This window comes from Cryptomeria japonica, chromosome 5, assembly GCF_030272615.1.
Source record: "Cryptomeria japonica chromosome 5, Sugi_1.0, whole genome shotgun sequence".
Taxonomy (NCBI): Eukaryota; Viridiplantae; Streptophyta; class Pinopsida; order Cupressales; family Cupressaceae; genus Cryptomeria; species Cryptomeria japonica.
Window position 1 is genome coordinate 870,969,209 of NC_081409.1, and position 15,267 is coordinate 870,984,475.

Genomic DNA, 15,267 nt, shown 5'->3' on the forward strand with positions numbered 1-15,267 from the left:
CTATTGTAGTGGTATTACTGATGAAGAATCTGATGATGATGTTAGTGAAGATATTGTGTTTGTAGCTATTAAGGAAGAAATATCAGATCAGAAGGCACTAGTATCCAGGATGGATAACTCTAATGATTGGATCGTTGATATTGGTTGTTCACATCACATGACTGGTGGTTAGAGCAAATTTCTTTCCCTGAAGGAATTTGATGGCAATGTTGTCAGATTTGGCAATGACTCACCATGTATGGTTAAAGGTAAGGGAGTTATTCCTCTTAATGGGAATAGCGGTTTCGACGATGTCTATTGGGTTGAAGGCCTAAAGTGCAATCTTCTGAGTGTGGCACAACTTAATGACAGAGGATACCCACTGGAGTTTAGAAATGGTATGTGCAAAATATTTGACAACAAAGGTGAATTGATTGCAACCAGGAAATAGACTAGGGTTAACAACTATTTGATTGCAAAGATAGATGATAGCTAGCTTTGGCATAGGAGATTTTGTCATATAAATTCTAACAATATTGTTAAAGTAAGCAAGTCTAAGACAGTAAGAGGTCTGCCTCAACTAGACAAACCGGTTAATGCTCTTTGTAAAGAATGTCAGTTACGAAAGATGACTTCTTCAACTTTCAAGAGCAAGTCCTTCTCAACGGAGCACTTGTTAGATTTGGTTCATACAGATCTATGTGGACCAATAAGAACAAGAAGTATTCAAGGTGACAGATATTTCACGATCTTCACTGATGATTGTTCAAGGATGATGTGGGTCACATTCTTGAAGGATAAGAATGAAGCTTTTGGTAAATTCAAGGCATTCGATGCCTTAGCTGAGAAAGAGAGTGGCAAAAAGATTAAATATATGAGAAACAGATCAAGGTGGTGAATCTACTTCTGAGGAATTCACTAAGTATTGTGATGAGAATGGTATCAAGCGGTAGCTTTCTGCACCAAGGACACCATAGTAGAATGGTATAGCAGAGAGAAACAACCAGTCAGTGGTTGAAGCTGCTAGGACAATGTTTATACAAGGAGGTGTAGCAAAAACATTTTGGAAAGAAGCTATAAGTACAATTGTCTACACAATGAATCGAGTTCTAGTGAAAAGAGGTAAGGATAAGACACCTTATGAATACTAGTATGGGAGACCACCTGATGTTCGCTATTTTAAGATATTTGGAAGCAAATATTTTATTAAAAGAGGTGATTACATAAGCAAGTTTGAAGCTAGGAGTGATGAAGGCATATTTCTTGGCTATTCTACCAAGTGTAAGGCCTATAAATGCTTCAACAACCCGACACAGATAATTGTTGAGAGTGTTGATGTTCGTGTAGATGAATGTCTTGAAGTCTCAAAAGGAACTACTATAGACAAAAAGGATGAAGATCCTTGCATTTTGCTTTTGGAATCCGAAACTGTTAAATCAGAAACCGGTAAAGCAAATCTTGATGTACTTGTTCAACCAGAACAAATAAATTCAGAAGAAGATGATAATGAAGAAGTTGAACCTGAAGAGAATGATCATGTTATTCCTAGGTATGTGAGACTGAATCACAGTCTTGAACAAATTACTAGGGATAAGGATGTTGGAGTACTAACTAAAAGGAGAATAAGAGAGAACCCTTGCATGATCTCCACCTTTGAACCTAGAAGTGCTAAGGAGGCATTTGGTGATGATCATTAGGTTAAAGCTATGGAGGAGGAATTGGATCAAATCGAGAAGAACAACACTTGGATCTTGGTATCCCGACCGGTAAACAAGAATGTTATAGGTACTAAATGGGTGTTCAGAAACAAGTTAAATGAAGATGGTGGTGTAGTTCACAACAAGGCAAGATTAGTCTACAAAGGTTATGTGTAAGAAGAAGGAGAAGATTATGGAGAAACTTTTGCACCAATAGCAAGACTGGAAGGTGTTAGAACTTTACTTGCATTTGCAGTACATAAGAAGTTCAAGGTATACCAGATAGATGTTAAGTCTACATTTTTGAATGGGATATTGGAAGAAGAGGTTTATATAGAGCATCCTGATGGTTATGCATTGACAGATAAGGAAGACATGGTATGTAGATTGCATAAAGCTTTGTATGGATTAAAACAAGCATCTAGAGCATGGTATGAATGACTTCATACACATCTAATGAAGATAGGCTTTACTAGAACTAGTGATGACAACAACATTTATCTCAAGTCTTAAAGAGATGAAATACTGGTCACTGAAGTATCTGTTGATGACATTATATTTGGAGGTAATGATGACATGAGTGATATTTTTGTAGATGAAATGAAGAATGAATTTGAGATGTCATTAGTAGGGGAAATAAAAAATTTCATAGGCTTGCAGATACAGCAAATGAAGAATGGTATTTTCATTACTCAATCTAAGTATGTGAAAGAGGTTTTGAAGACTTTTGGTATGAGTGACTGTAAACTAGTTGGAACCCCAATGGTTACAGGTTGTAAGTTGTCCAAGGAAGATGCATCTAAGTCTATATATAAAAAGGAATACATGTCAATGATTGGAAAATTACACTATGTTGTTCACAGTCAACTAGATATTGCCCATGCAGTTGGTATAGTTGCTATATTTCAGAAGAATCCAAAGGAAACACATTTGATGGCAACCAAGAGAATTTTTAGATATCTGAAAGGTACTGTTGACTATGGGTTATGGTATCCATATGGTGGAATTTTTTATTTGAAGGCATACACAGATGTTGATTGGGCAGGAAATATTGATGACCGAAAGAGTACTACCAGTGGATAATTCTTTCTAGGAGGAAGGCTAGTTTCATGGAGTAGTAAAAAACAGAGTTGTACTTCACAATCTACTGCTGAATCCGAGTATGTAGCAGCTTACATGAATTGCACACAAGCTATTTGGATAAGGTACATTTTGGAAGGTTTTAAGATGAAAATCTAAGAACCTATAAACATTTTGTGTGATAATACAAGTGCAATAAACATCTCTAAAAATCTTGTTTTCCACGCAAGGACTAAGCACATTGAATTGAAGTATCACTTCTTGAGGAAAAAAGTTCAAAGTAAAGATGTTATCTTGGAGCATGTTTCTACCAAGGAGTAGCTTGCATATATCTTTACCAAACCTCTGCCTAAGATCACTTTTGAGTATCTTAGAAGTCAATTGGGGGTTGTCACTCTTGATGAAGAATCTTACATGGATTGATGAAGAAGTGGATATATTCCACAAGGGGAGCATCAAGTTGCAGTATGTTGTTGATGCACGGTGAGAGAAGAATTACATGTTTTTACTTTCACTTTGGCATTGTGTCAAAGGGGGAGAAGAATTATGTGATTGAGGAGAAGAATTATGTGTCGGATTAGGGAAACCAACAATAGGCTGAGGACAGATAGAGCAAGGTGAATACTTGGTAATGTAAACCATCATTCCTATTCACCAATCTCAACAGCAATCAGAGGCGTTGATATTTGTATTGCCATCAATGCCAAAGGGGGAGATTTTTGGCATTTTTAGTTTGTTGGCATTTTGCATATAGATTGCATTAATGATATGTTGTCATTGATGTCAATTGAACTGGTAATAGTATATATGTTATTATTGATATTGTTGTTTTTTATATTGGCTAGTAACCGGTAGGAAGAGCTTTGTGGAAGATGTTGTAAACCGGTATGTTAAGTTTGTGAGTTGAACCGGTAAACTGGTGTAAAGGGTAAAACCTTTCTATGAAATATAATCAGTAAACCCTACCTATTATTTTTGTTAAACCCTAACCGATCAAGTTTGTTGGTTTATTATCTGATGAGCGGTAATGATGGAGACACGTGTGATCATTGTATGAGGATAAGTTCAGATTGTTTTGGTATGTTTGTTTGATGTCTTGGGAAGGAGAAAAGTGGATGCATCTAATGCATAGCATGTGATGAGTTACAAACTCTGATGAAGCGGTTGGAATTTTCTTGAAGAATGTGAAGACATTATTATGATTTTTAATGGTCAAGATTGTACCGACTTCTTTGTAATCTCGATGATGAGAATTAGGTTTTTGTTGTGTTACCGACCTAATTGATTTGTATTTAAGGTCGCTGAAGTTGTTTGTAAAAGTTGTTGGCATGATTGGCAGAAACCTATTGATTGTGTAATTGCCTAACCGATGAATGGATCTGCACTTTAAGTAAAGGCAGAGTGAAGCTTAAAAGGATCTGATCAAGCAAATGTAGTGCTATTCAGATAGATCAAGAAAACTGGTTGTTTTCTAACAATTATAGCAGAAGTGAAATCCCTTAACCGGGTAAGCTCTAACAAGCTTGGTTACTTATCAAATCCTCTAACAAGGTAGTCCATTAGCTTGGATTCTTAAATCTTCCAACGAGGTTACTCCTAACAAGGTATTGTTCTTTTTATCAAGGCATATTTATAAATCCCTTAACTGGGTGATTCCTAACCAGAATTAGTTCTTAACATGACTTATTGTAAAGCTTTAATAAGCTTGGCTCCTAATAGGGTGAACTTCAAAAGAGTTCAGATAGCTATCCTTGTGAGTCTCATCTCACCGTGGTTTTTATCTATTTGGGTTTTCCACGTATAAACATTTGTCTCAAGTGGTGAATGTTTTTGTGGTTATGATCTTATTTGTTGATTTGATTAACTTGTGATAAGGCATGATAACTAGAAGAATTGAGAGATCAATATGTTGAGATATGATTAAGCATTGTTGATGTTGACAAAGATTGAAGTTGTTTAGTGTTAAGTTGTCATAACAGTCAAACTGGTTGATGTCAAGTATTCTTATGAATATTGATCTTAACTGTGATAAGTTTACTTTGTGTGATTGAATTTGAGGTTGGGAACATTGTATCAGTTTTTTAGTATACTGATTCACCCCTCGTCTCAGTATTCTATCAGATACTTATTATTTCATCATGCCATCAACCATTACCCTTTCTGTGAGGTTTCTGCGTATTTATGGTAGATAGCTTGTCATGTACTGCAGGTGCTCATATGACGCAATCACCAAAGATCTTTGTGTTGCCAGAGAAGCTCTAGCCTCAAATCCTTTTGATTCGAACCTACAACTTCGATTAGCCCAACTCTGTCATCAGAAACAAGTTGTAGATAACTACTCTACTAAAGGAGCTCAAATAAAAGCCAGGTTACATTGGTTCAAGGTGGGTGACAGTTCCTCCAAATAATTTTTCCTAGCTTTGTGTGCTCGTCATACCTTTGTAGGGATTAAGAAAATCAAAGAAGGGCATGTTGTTCTCACTGAGATGCCTGATATTCAGCAAGCCTTTGTCTGTCATTATGAGAAGGTGTTCACAACATAGGGAAACTCTCTAACCAGAGCCCAAGCTTTGTAAGATTGCTTAGCTATTGTTCCCAAAAATCTTTTCGAGTCTCAGTAGACCTTTTGTAATCTCTTACTAACCATTGATGATCTCAAGGAAGCCATTTTTGCTATTGTGGATGATAAAGCCCCTGGGTGTGATGGTTTCCCTTGCGAGTTCTACAAAGCCCTTTGGCCTTGTGTTGGTCCTGGCCTACATAAGGTTTACCTTGAAGATTTTCACTCCTAGTCCCTGGGAAAGATGCTTAACCAAGGTAACATCAAATTTATCCCCAAGGCTAGATATCTAGAGGACATTTGCAATTGGAGACATATTACCTTGCTCAATGTCTTGTATAAGATCATTGCCAAAGCCTTGGCTCTCAAGATTCATCATCTCCTACCCTTGATTGTTCATTCAGAGCAAACTGTATTTATCAAGTCCAGGTTTATTTTGAATAATATTATTGTTATTTGGGAAGGGATGGATTGGGCCCGATGCTCCAAATAGTGGGAAATCTTCCTTAAGATTGACTTCACTAAAGTGTAAGATCGCATTGAGTGGCCATTTATTTTGGCTATGCTCGAAGCTCTTGGCTTTGGCCCCAAATTCATTCAGTCTGTCTAGATGTTATTCGGAGATGCCTCAGCCTGCATCACCATCAATGGTTGTCAATATGAGGCTTTTGGTCTTTTCAGATCCATTTGCTAGGGCTGTCCTCTGGCTCCTTCTCTGTATGTTCTTGCGACAGAGGGTTTTGGGTACTTGCTAACACTATCTCTATTGGGCATGTTCGTGGAATCTCCCTCCTTGAGCCACCTTCTCAACCTATCAATGGCCATTTTGCAGATGACTCCTTTCTCACTCTCACTGAGAAAGAAGATAATGTCCATGCTGCTCTTCAATGTCCGGACTTCTACGGGATTTTCTTTGGGCCTCTAGTTCCGACCATGATGAAGCCATTTTCAACCATGATGAAGCCATTTTCAGCCATATTTAAGAATCCAAGGTGGGGTGGGAAGAAAAGACTGCCTATAACATTGCATCTTGTACCATTGAATGGTCGAGCCAGAAGCCAAGCAAAAAGTGTTCGAACATTGAAGAGCAGCATGGACATTATCTATGGTCCATATTCTTAACCAACGATGGCATTTGCAGTCTTCTAAAAAATCCTAGAGATTCAGGTTTCTTGTTGTCTGATCCGCCACCACTGAACCCAAGATTGCACACTTTGATTGGTGTGTGCTTTTTCAGGGGTTACCTTTGGGTTCCACACTTAAGCATTTGGGGGTTCCTAATCCCCAGTGCCCTTTTTGTGGTCACCCAGAAACTTTTATGCATATTTTTTGGTTATGCAGAAGAGCTCAACAATATTGGAGCTAGATCCATGATTTCTTTCGGCCTTTTCGGCCTAAGCCCTTTTCTTGGCATATGTCTTTTCTGGGAGATTCACCTAGACTACCCTTCAAGTTTTCCCAGATATGGCATGCTTTTGAAATGGAGATCCTGTTTACTCTTTGGAAAGATAGAAATGCAATTCTTTTTACTCACAGCTCTTTGGAAATTAATGTCTCTCTTTATGATAAAGCTTGAATTTGTAATAATGTTTTAATTCAGATTCAGGTACAAGCAAATAAAGTTGCTCTTGAGATGGGCCACTTACATGAGCTACTTCAGCATCGGGGCAATGCCCCTTGTGCGGTTGCCAAAGTGCCACCGGATTTTATTTCTACCGACCACACTCTGCCTTGTGGTCGTCATCGTGGTTGAAGTTCCTCTGCCTGATGCTCTTAGACCCCACAGTCCCAGGCTCCTCGCGGCTCCTCGAGTGGGAGAGATGACGCATAGAGGCATCGCTCAGCTTCTCTTCCGTGTCATGGCTCTGCCTCGGGGTGGCCTTTTGCTACTCTTGTTACTTTGGCTCCTACTGCTGATAATGGCTCTGGGTGGCCTACTGCCACCACCTCTAAGTTTCCTTGCCTGGTTCTGGCTATTTCGCCTCCCAGGCAGGAGGAAGGAGAAGAAGAAAAAGACCCTGAAGATGGATGGTCCATGCCGGACCCAACTCCTGGTCTCGCTGATGTATGGGGCAAGAAAGATGATTTAGATACTCCCCCCTTTTTTGCCTCTGCTTTAGCTGCTTGAGGAAGTTTTTTGATGAATAGCTTTGTTTATTGATTCCGGCTTCTTGCCGTGTGACTCTCGCGGGGTGATCTTGTATCCCCCGGCCTTGTTTTTGTGAATATGTACTTTAATATTTTTATTTAATAGAGAAAATCTATTCATCAAAAAATATGTGTGAAACAGTAGAAAATGTAATGAAATAGCAAAACAAATGCATACCATAAAATTCAAGACACGATATTGGTGGATTTTTTCGAAGAGTCACTGGTCCGAGGAACTCCATTAAATTTCATAAACAAAAACGCTATCTTGACTCCTTTCTAGCATATTGCGACTTACCCATCAATAACGGTATCTTCGTGAAATTTCTTTGCCGTGAGAGAACAACACTCATTATTACTTTGACCAGCGTAGGCTTCCGACCATTGCAAGTGGGGAGGTAGGAAAGTTTCACTTTCCCAAGTCTTACAAGACTTGGTATCCTATGGAATTGTTTTTGGTACACTCAAGAGGATATTGACATTAACAGAGATTAGATTCGAATGGATATACAGGAGATTGACAGAGATTAACAATCAATGGTATACGAAGGACATTGACAGAGATTGGATTTGGATGGCATACATAGGAGGGCACTGACAGAGATTAGATTTTAATTAAATATTAACTTTGAGTGATATATACACAAGTATATCAACAGAGATTAGATATGAATGGCACATGCAGGAGGATATTGACAGTCTGATTTGAATGTGCATTACAAAAAAATTTGGATTGTCAAACATGCTTATCTCTTTCACATGGTAGAACAGAGTAAGCATTGCCAAAATCAATGAATCACGTAAAATAATTCTAAGACAATATTTATTAAGTATTTTCATATTATTATTTATGTCAGGAACTATCTTGACTCCCTTCTAGCATATTGCGACTTACCCATCAATAACGGTATCTTCGTGAAATTTCTTTGCCGTGAGAGAACAACACTCATTATTACTTTGACCAGCGTAGGCTTCCGACCATTGCAAGTGGGGAGGTAGGAAAGTTTCGCTTTCCCAAGTCTTACAAGACTTGCTATCCTGTGGAATTGTTTTTGCGTACACTCAAGAGGATATTGACATTAACAGAGATTAGATAATAAGGATGCATGAAACGATTGAGTAAATATAAACTATACAATGAGATTCCTTAACTCCATTAAATTTCATAAACAAAAACGCTATCTTGACTCCTTTCTAGCATATTGCGACTTACCTATCAATAACGGTATCTTTGTGAAATTTCTTTGCCGTGAGAGAACAACACTCATTATTACTTTGACCAGCGTAGGCTTCCGACCATTGCAAGTTGGGGGGTAGGAAAGTTTCGCTTTCCCAAGTCTTACAAGACTTGCTATCCTGTGGAATTGTTTTTGTGTACACTCAAGAGGATATTGACATTAACAGAGATTAGATAATAAGGATGCATGAAACGATTGAGTAAATATAAACTATACAATGAGATTCCTTAACTATAAAGCCAATGTGTGATATAGTATAAACAAATAACATGACAAAACATTAAATTTCTCAAAGGCAACTAAAAGTAAATAAAATGAATTTTACCTTGTTATAACTTCTATAGATAACACTTAGGACCTAAGTAAACTTAACATGTGAATATATACCGACAAGGAAAGTGAAAGGTACAATGCCCTTAATAGGTACATGACATTTATTCACTCTAACACCCTCCCTTAAGTGAAACTTAAGGAGAATGAATTATTATACAAACAATTTAAGACATGAAGATGATTATGGGTCCCAAAATCTAGGCCATGTTAGGTAATCATGCATAAATGATCTCTCACAAGAAAAGAAATTAGAAAACCCACTGGGACAAATCCTCTCGAAAAGAGAGAAAAGATACAATCAAGGATGATGCATGGAGGATAAGTCCAACAATGAATGAATAATTTAAAAAAATTCAATTGACACAACCCTAGATTTTAATGTTCAACAATAGTTTTATTGAAGTATAATGATCAAAACAAGACATTCCCAAGTAATAGTATGTCCAAGTAACTCTCGAGGACATCGATCAGACAAGAGCTAAAATAAAACATGTCTGGGGCTAAAATTAGAAAAAGTGCATAGATGGTTGGATAGATATCCAAAATACCTCTACAATGCTAAATGAATTGCTAAAATTGGAGATCCTGGCAAAAAATTATGAGGTTGAAAGCCAAAAATAAAAAATTTCTAACTTCAATAGAAAAAAATGACATCAAATGATAGAACCTAAAAAAGTTACCTACTCTGGACTGAAGCTCACACTAAACCATCCTTTTTATGATATATTGTTTTCAAAAAGACAACTTCATCCATTAAAGTTATGGCCATTTTTGTCATAGGGGTATATTTGCAAATAAAGGAAAAAATTAGGCCCTACGGGTTTGGCCCCTAGAAGCCCATATTACTAAACTACAACAAATAAAGGAAAAAATTAGGCCCTATGGGTTTGGCCCCTAGAAGCCCATATTACTAAACTACAACTAGTGTGCAAAATGGCCCACTAATCTAATACTAATGGAGTAGTATGTGAGTGGTGAGGATCCATACAGCTTGTTGTGGATAGATAGTAGAGGGTAGATAATTATGACCAGTACTTAGGAGCATTACCTAAGGTTAGTAGGTGCTTATTGGCCAAGGAAATTGCGCTAGTGCCAAAACATTAGGTGCTAACATTATCTTTAAAGCATTGACCATGAAAATGCTAGAAACTAAGATAATATACCTACCAAAAAAATTTAACACATGTCATACACGAGCCATCACACAAATCAAATAGTTGACCAACATAATAAATAAGTGCACCTATACAATATTAAATGTGCTAAATATTTAGACCAAGTTTCCCAAAGAAATTAAGGGTTTCCCAAAGAAATTAAGGGCATCAAAAAAGTTATCTGTCATGTACCATTAATTTTTATTTTCTAATAATGCATAGAAACATCATTTAGATATTTAATTATCAAATTTTTATTTATGTTTGAATTGAACAAGTTAAATAGTATTTTGGATGAAATTGGAATTGGGTACAACTAGGGCCTAACTCCACTTTCACACAAACCCTGGAATACCAAATCACCTAGAGGAGTGATTGTCCTCGAATAACTCTTGTGAAAGAGAGTCAATGCCCATACTTCTAGGGTTTCTATTCCTTTGTTTCTATGAAAATGGATATGCAAACTATAGGAGGATGTAAACTTATGATGAAACTATAAAGGAAAGTGAATACAAAGGTAAGTATAGTAGGCTAATTGATAACAAAATTGAGATAGCAAGTATGAAATTGATGGAAGGATCTAACTATGCACCTATGGTCCAAATCTAAGACTGAATTGACAAGACCAAGGCACTGTACACTCTATTCTGATGAGCCGTGAATTGGGAATTTGGATTTTGATGCAAATAGATTGTGACTTTGAAATCTGGAACCTAACTAGGTGGACTAGGGCATTGGGTACCTTGGTCCCAAGACAAGGGCACTTGGCACCACTCTCCCCTAAAACTAGGGTAAAACTTTGACTAAAAACTTGCACCAATAACTTTGCACTTGCAAACTAAAAAATGGTAGGTTTATAGTTATAAATGGGTTGTCTTAGTCAAAACCCTAGTTTTGGTGATTTCCATCTCAGCAACTAGCCAGTATTATAACTAAAAATGTGTGTATTCTCTTGAATCTTATGTGTATGTAAGATTGCTATGAGCTAAATGAAAACTAGAGTTCTACCCAAATGTATTAGAGATGCAAAGTAGTGGGGTTCTAATGCCGAATGCATCTGGTGGCTCTAACAATAATGTGTAGATATGAGAGATGTGCTTTGAAGACTAAAATCCCAATCGTTTATTCATGCAAAGCAGTCAGATTAATTTTGTGCAATTCAACTCAAATTAATTTTGATATCAATCGACATGGAAATGTGTAACACGGAGGGCTTCACAGTAATTTCTAGGGATGGATTTCCCCTATCTATTTATTTCTCCTCTACGACATCCCATTTTTTTCAAATTGCCTGCCTTGTGAGTTTCCCCTTCCTCACAGTAGTCCGGTCTACCATGGCTGCTCTTTTGTTGATAATTTCAGTGCTTTCCATATTCTTAATCCCCGCTCTTCCTCATTCTGTCGGCAATTTCTCTCATCAACACCAACAACAAGAATTATTGTTGCGATTCAAAGCTACCGTTTCCAGAAACGGCACTTCTCTGCCCGACTGGACTCCCCGTCACTCCTTCTGCAATTGGTCTGGTGTTATTTGTCACTCCTCCTCTCACTCTGTCCGGGCCATCGATTTAACCCAAATGGGTTTAGACGGCACCATCTCTCCTGTGCTCGGAAATCTCTCCTCTCTTCGATACCTAGTTCTTGCCGGCAATTACCTCACTGGTACCATTCCATCTCAACTCGGTCAACTCCGAAATCTATGGATGCTCAGGCTGGACAACAACCAATTACAAGGAACCGTTCCACCCGGTCTCTCCGCTTGCCGCAGTTTGTATTATCTGGCACTTTCCTATAATCAACTGCATGGCAGCATTCCGCCTGAGCTGAGTCTTCTCAAAAGTTTGAAGTACCTTTACATAGGCGCAAACAGTCTTACGGGTATGATTCCCAGCTCTTTCAAAAATCTGTCCACCTTAGTTTTAATGAATTTGGCCGAAAATAACTTATCGGGTACCATTCCTCCTGAATTGGGAATGCTCACTAACCTGCAGACTCTTTACCTTTTTGAAAATAACTTACGAGGAACCATTCCGGGCTCTTTAACAAATCTCTCAAATTTGAATGACTTAAGTTTATCTGATAACCAGATAATTGGACAGATTCCATGGGACATTGGTACCAAGCTCTCCAATTTGGAATACCTTGGTTTATGGGGAAATCAGCTTAGTGGAAACATACCAAACTCCCTTGGAAATTGTTCCCATCTAGAAGTACTTATTTTATCTATAAACAGACTAAGTGGAACGGTTCCAAAGGAGCTAGGCATGTTGAACCTTCTTACCCAGCTTGATCTATACAGCAATCAACTTGTTAGTGACAGCAGTAAAACATTGGCCTTTCTCACTGCTCTCACAAATTGCTCCCACTTGCAAGAAATAGTTGTGTCATATAATAATTTCAAAGGTATATTGCCCCCATCCATAGGCCAACTGTCTTCCAATCTCAATTACTTGGGTTTACAATTCAACATGATAAACGGAAGCATACCACAACAGATTGTCAATCTGACAAGCTTAACTTTCTTAGCTTTATACGATAACCTTTTTAGCGGCAATATTCCATCTGGTATTAAAAGATTGCAGAAGTTGGAAAGATTGTTTTTGGGTGGGAACAAACTAGAAGGAAGCATTCCAAGTGACATAGGTCAAATGCAACATCTCGGACTCTTGAATCTAAGTCACAACCAGTTATCTGGAAAAATACCAGATTCTCTTTGTAACTCCCAGCAGCTTAGACGTCTTCTCCTTTACCACAACAAGTTATCAGGGAAGATCCCCGTTAGCATGCAGGGATGTCAGAAGTTAGAGCTCCTTGACTTATCTCACAATAAACTAGAGGGACGGATACCTGGTGAAGTCATTGCCAGACTTAAAAACCTGCAATTCTATCTCAATCTATCAGGGAATTCTCTTAAAGGGTCGTTGCCACAAGAGATGAGTAAAATTGTAATGGCTCAAGCGATAGATATATCTGGAAATCAGCTTACTGGGCTCATTCCAGATTCTATAGGGGACTGCTCAGCATTAGAGCGTCCAAATCTATCCCACAACGCCTTTGTTGGTCCAATACCACATTCACTCTCCAAATTAAAAAACCTCGAAGAAATTGATCTTTCTTTCAATAATTTGTCAGGGCAGATTCCTCCAGGAGGGTTGTTTCGAAACAGAAGTGTTGTAGTATTGTTTATGGGGAACCCTGGCGTATGTGGCCCAAAAAATTATTCATTGCTTCCATGCCCAATTCCGACCCATGAAACACATTCCCTGCTGAAAAAAGTAGTCTTATTAGTTGCTGGAATCATTGCATTTCTATTAATTTGCTTCGGTCTAGTAATGCTATGGAGGCATAAACTTTCAAAGCGGCTAGTCCGTCCCTCAAACCTTATTTTTCGAAGGCTTGGCTATCCAAAGTTTTCTTATCAAGATCTTGTCATTTCAACATCTGGATTTGACGAGTCAAACTTGCTTGGAGTGGGTAACTTCGGATCTGTCTACAAAGGCATCTTGAGGGATGGTAGGATCATTGCCATGAAGATTCTTAATTTTACAAATGAAGAAGCTCTTAAGAGTTTTAAGAGAGAATGCAAATTGTTAGGGAGGATTCGGCACCGTAACCTCATCAGAATCATAAGTGCATTTTCCTACCCTGACTTGAAAGGTTTGGTTCTTCAGTTTGCATGTAATGGGAGCTTAGAAAAACATTTGCACCCTGACAGAGATGATGAACACTTTTGTAAGTTGGGATTGAGTGAGTGTTTGAGCATTGCTACAGATGTAGCCCATGGCATGGAATATTTACATCATGATTGTCCTCTACAAATTGTGCACTGTGATTTAAAACCTAGCAATGTGCTCTTGGATGCCGACATGACAGCCCTTGTCACTGACTTTGGCATATCCCGTTTAACTAGCACAAATTCAGTAGATTCATTGAGTACAACAACATTTGCACTCAAAGGATCCATTGGATATATTGCTCCAGGTAGCATTTTTTATCTATATTTTTGTTGGCATTATCATTTTTTTTATTAGCTTTTTAATAATTTGATGAATAATATTCATTGCAGAGTATGGATTGGGTGGGAGTGTTTCCACAAAGGGAGATGTTTATAGTTATGGAATTCTGATATTAGAGATGGTTACAAGGAAGAGGCCAAACGATGACATGTTTGTGGGAGACCTGAACTTGCAAAAGTGGGTAAGGTTGGCCTTTCCAGACAGATTGACAGATATTATTGATAGTGAGCTGTTGAATGAAGTGAATGAAAACATGGAAGACGATAGATGTCTTCTTTCTTTCATTCATATTGGTTTGCTTTGCACTGCTGAATCACCAAGTGAGCGGCCTTCCATAAGAGATGTAGCCAAAACCTTAGGGAGCCTCAAGCCATCTTCCATGGGAGGTGCAGCTTCTTCCATGTTAACAGCTACCATATCAGAACTACTCAAAACCAATCCTACAGGAACATTGGCACCGGACAGTCAAAGTTCAACCTTTTAGATGTATATAACTTCGATTAGGAAGTTTTTGTCCTTTATGTTTGATAGTTTCAAGTTTGTCTTCCATCACAAGACCTACAGTATTCCTTCCTGTCAAATCCACCTCAAGTTAAATTGTAGTTCTTTCAGCCTGTAAGGTGTTCTAATTCATGTGTTTTCTTTAAAGTAGATTGAGAAAGTATGATGCTGTCAATACATATTGCAACAATGGAAATATATAACGCATTGTCCTATTTGTAACACTTCTTCTCATAATGTGCAATTGTTCAAGAATTGTTTTCCTTTCGTTCCCAAATATTCAGTAGTCTCCAAGTTCAAAAACATAAAACCAACATAAACTGAATTATAATAATAATTAATATTATTTATAAGTATAATGTTTTCACTTGTAAGAATGCGAGTCCAATAATAGCTACATTATTATCACTGTCGTGTAATATGGGCTGTTGAAGATGTAATGGAACTTGGGGACCTGCAGATGAAACAGAAGCCTGGAAAGCTTTATATTTCTTTCTGTGTTCAGTACAGAGGAAACGCCAGACAAACTTATCCTCTAGTTTCGGAATGCCTAGAAAAATA

General features: G+C 37.8%; 1 protein-coding gene across 1 annotated transcript; it reads left to right on the plus strand.

Annotated features, from left to right (window-relative positions):
• The first annotated feature begins 11,493 nt into the window (after window positions 1–11,493).
• Window positions 11,494–14,897, plus strand: LOC131037868 (probable LRR receptor-like serine/threonine-protein kinase At3g47570). The gene is made up of 2 exons (XM_057970105.2): window positions 11,494–14,170; window positions 14,256–14,897. Exons 1-2 carry the CDS (start codon window positions 11,524–11,526, stop codon window positions 14,687–14,689), a joined length of 3,081 nt encoding a protein of 1,026 aa, XP_057826088.2. The 5' UTR covers window positions 11,494–11,523; the 3' UTR covers window positions 14,690–14,897.
• Window positions 14,898–15,267: the final 370 nt, after the last annotated feature.

What these genes read in the sequence shown, in the direction of transcription:
- LOC131037868 (XM_057970105.2), top strand. Translation starts at nt 11,524, where the DNA reads ATGGCTGCTCTTTTGTTGATAATTTCAGTGCTTTCCATATTCTTAATC. An exon ending in CATTGGATATATTGCTCCAG is followed by an intron (nt 14,171 to 14,255) that starts GTAGCATTTTTT and finishes TATTCATTGCAG; the next exon opens with AGTATGGATTGGGTGGGAGT.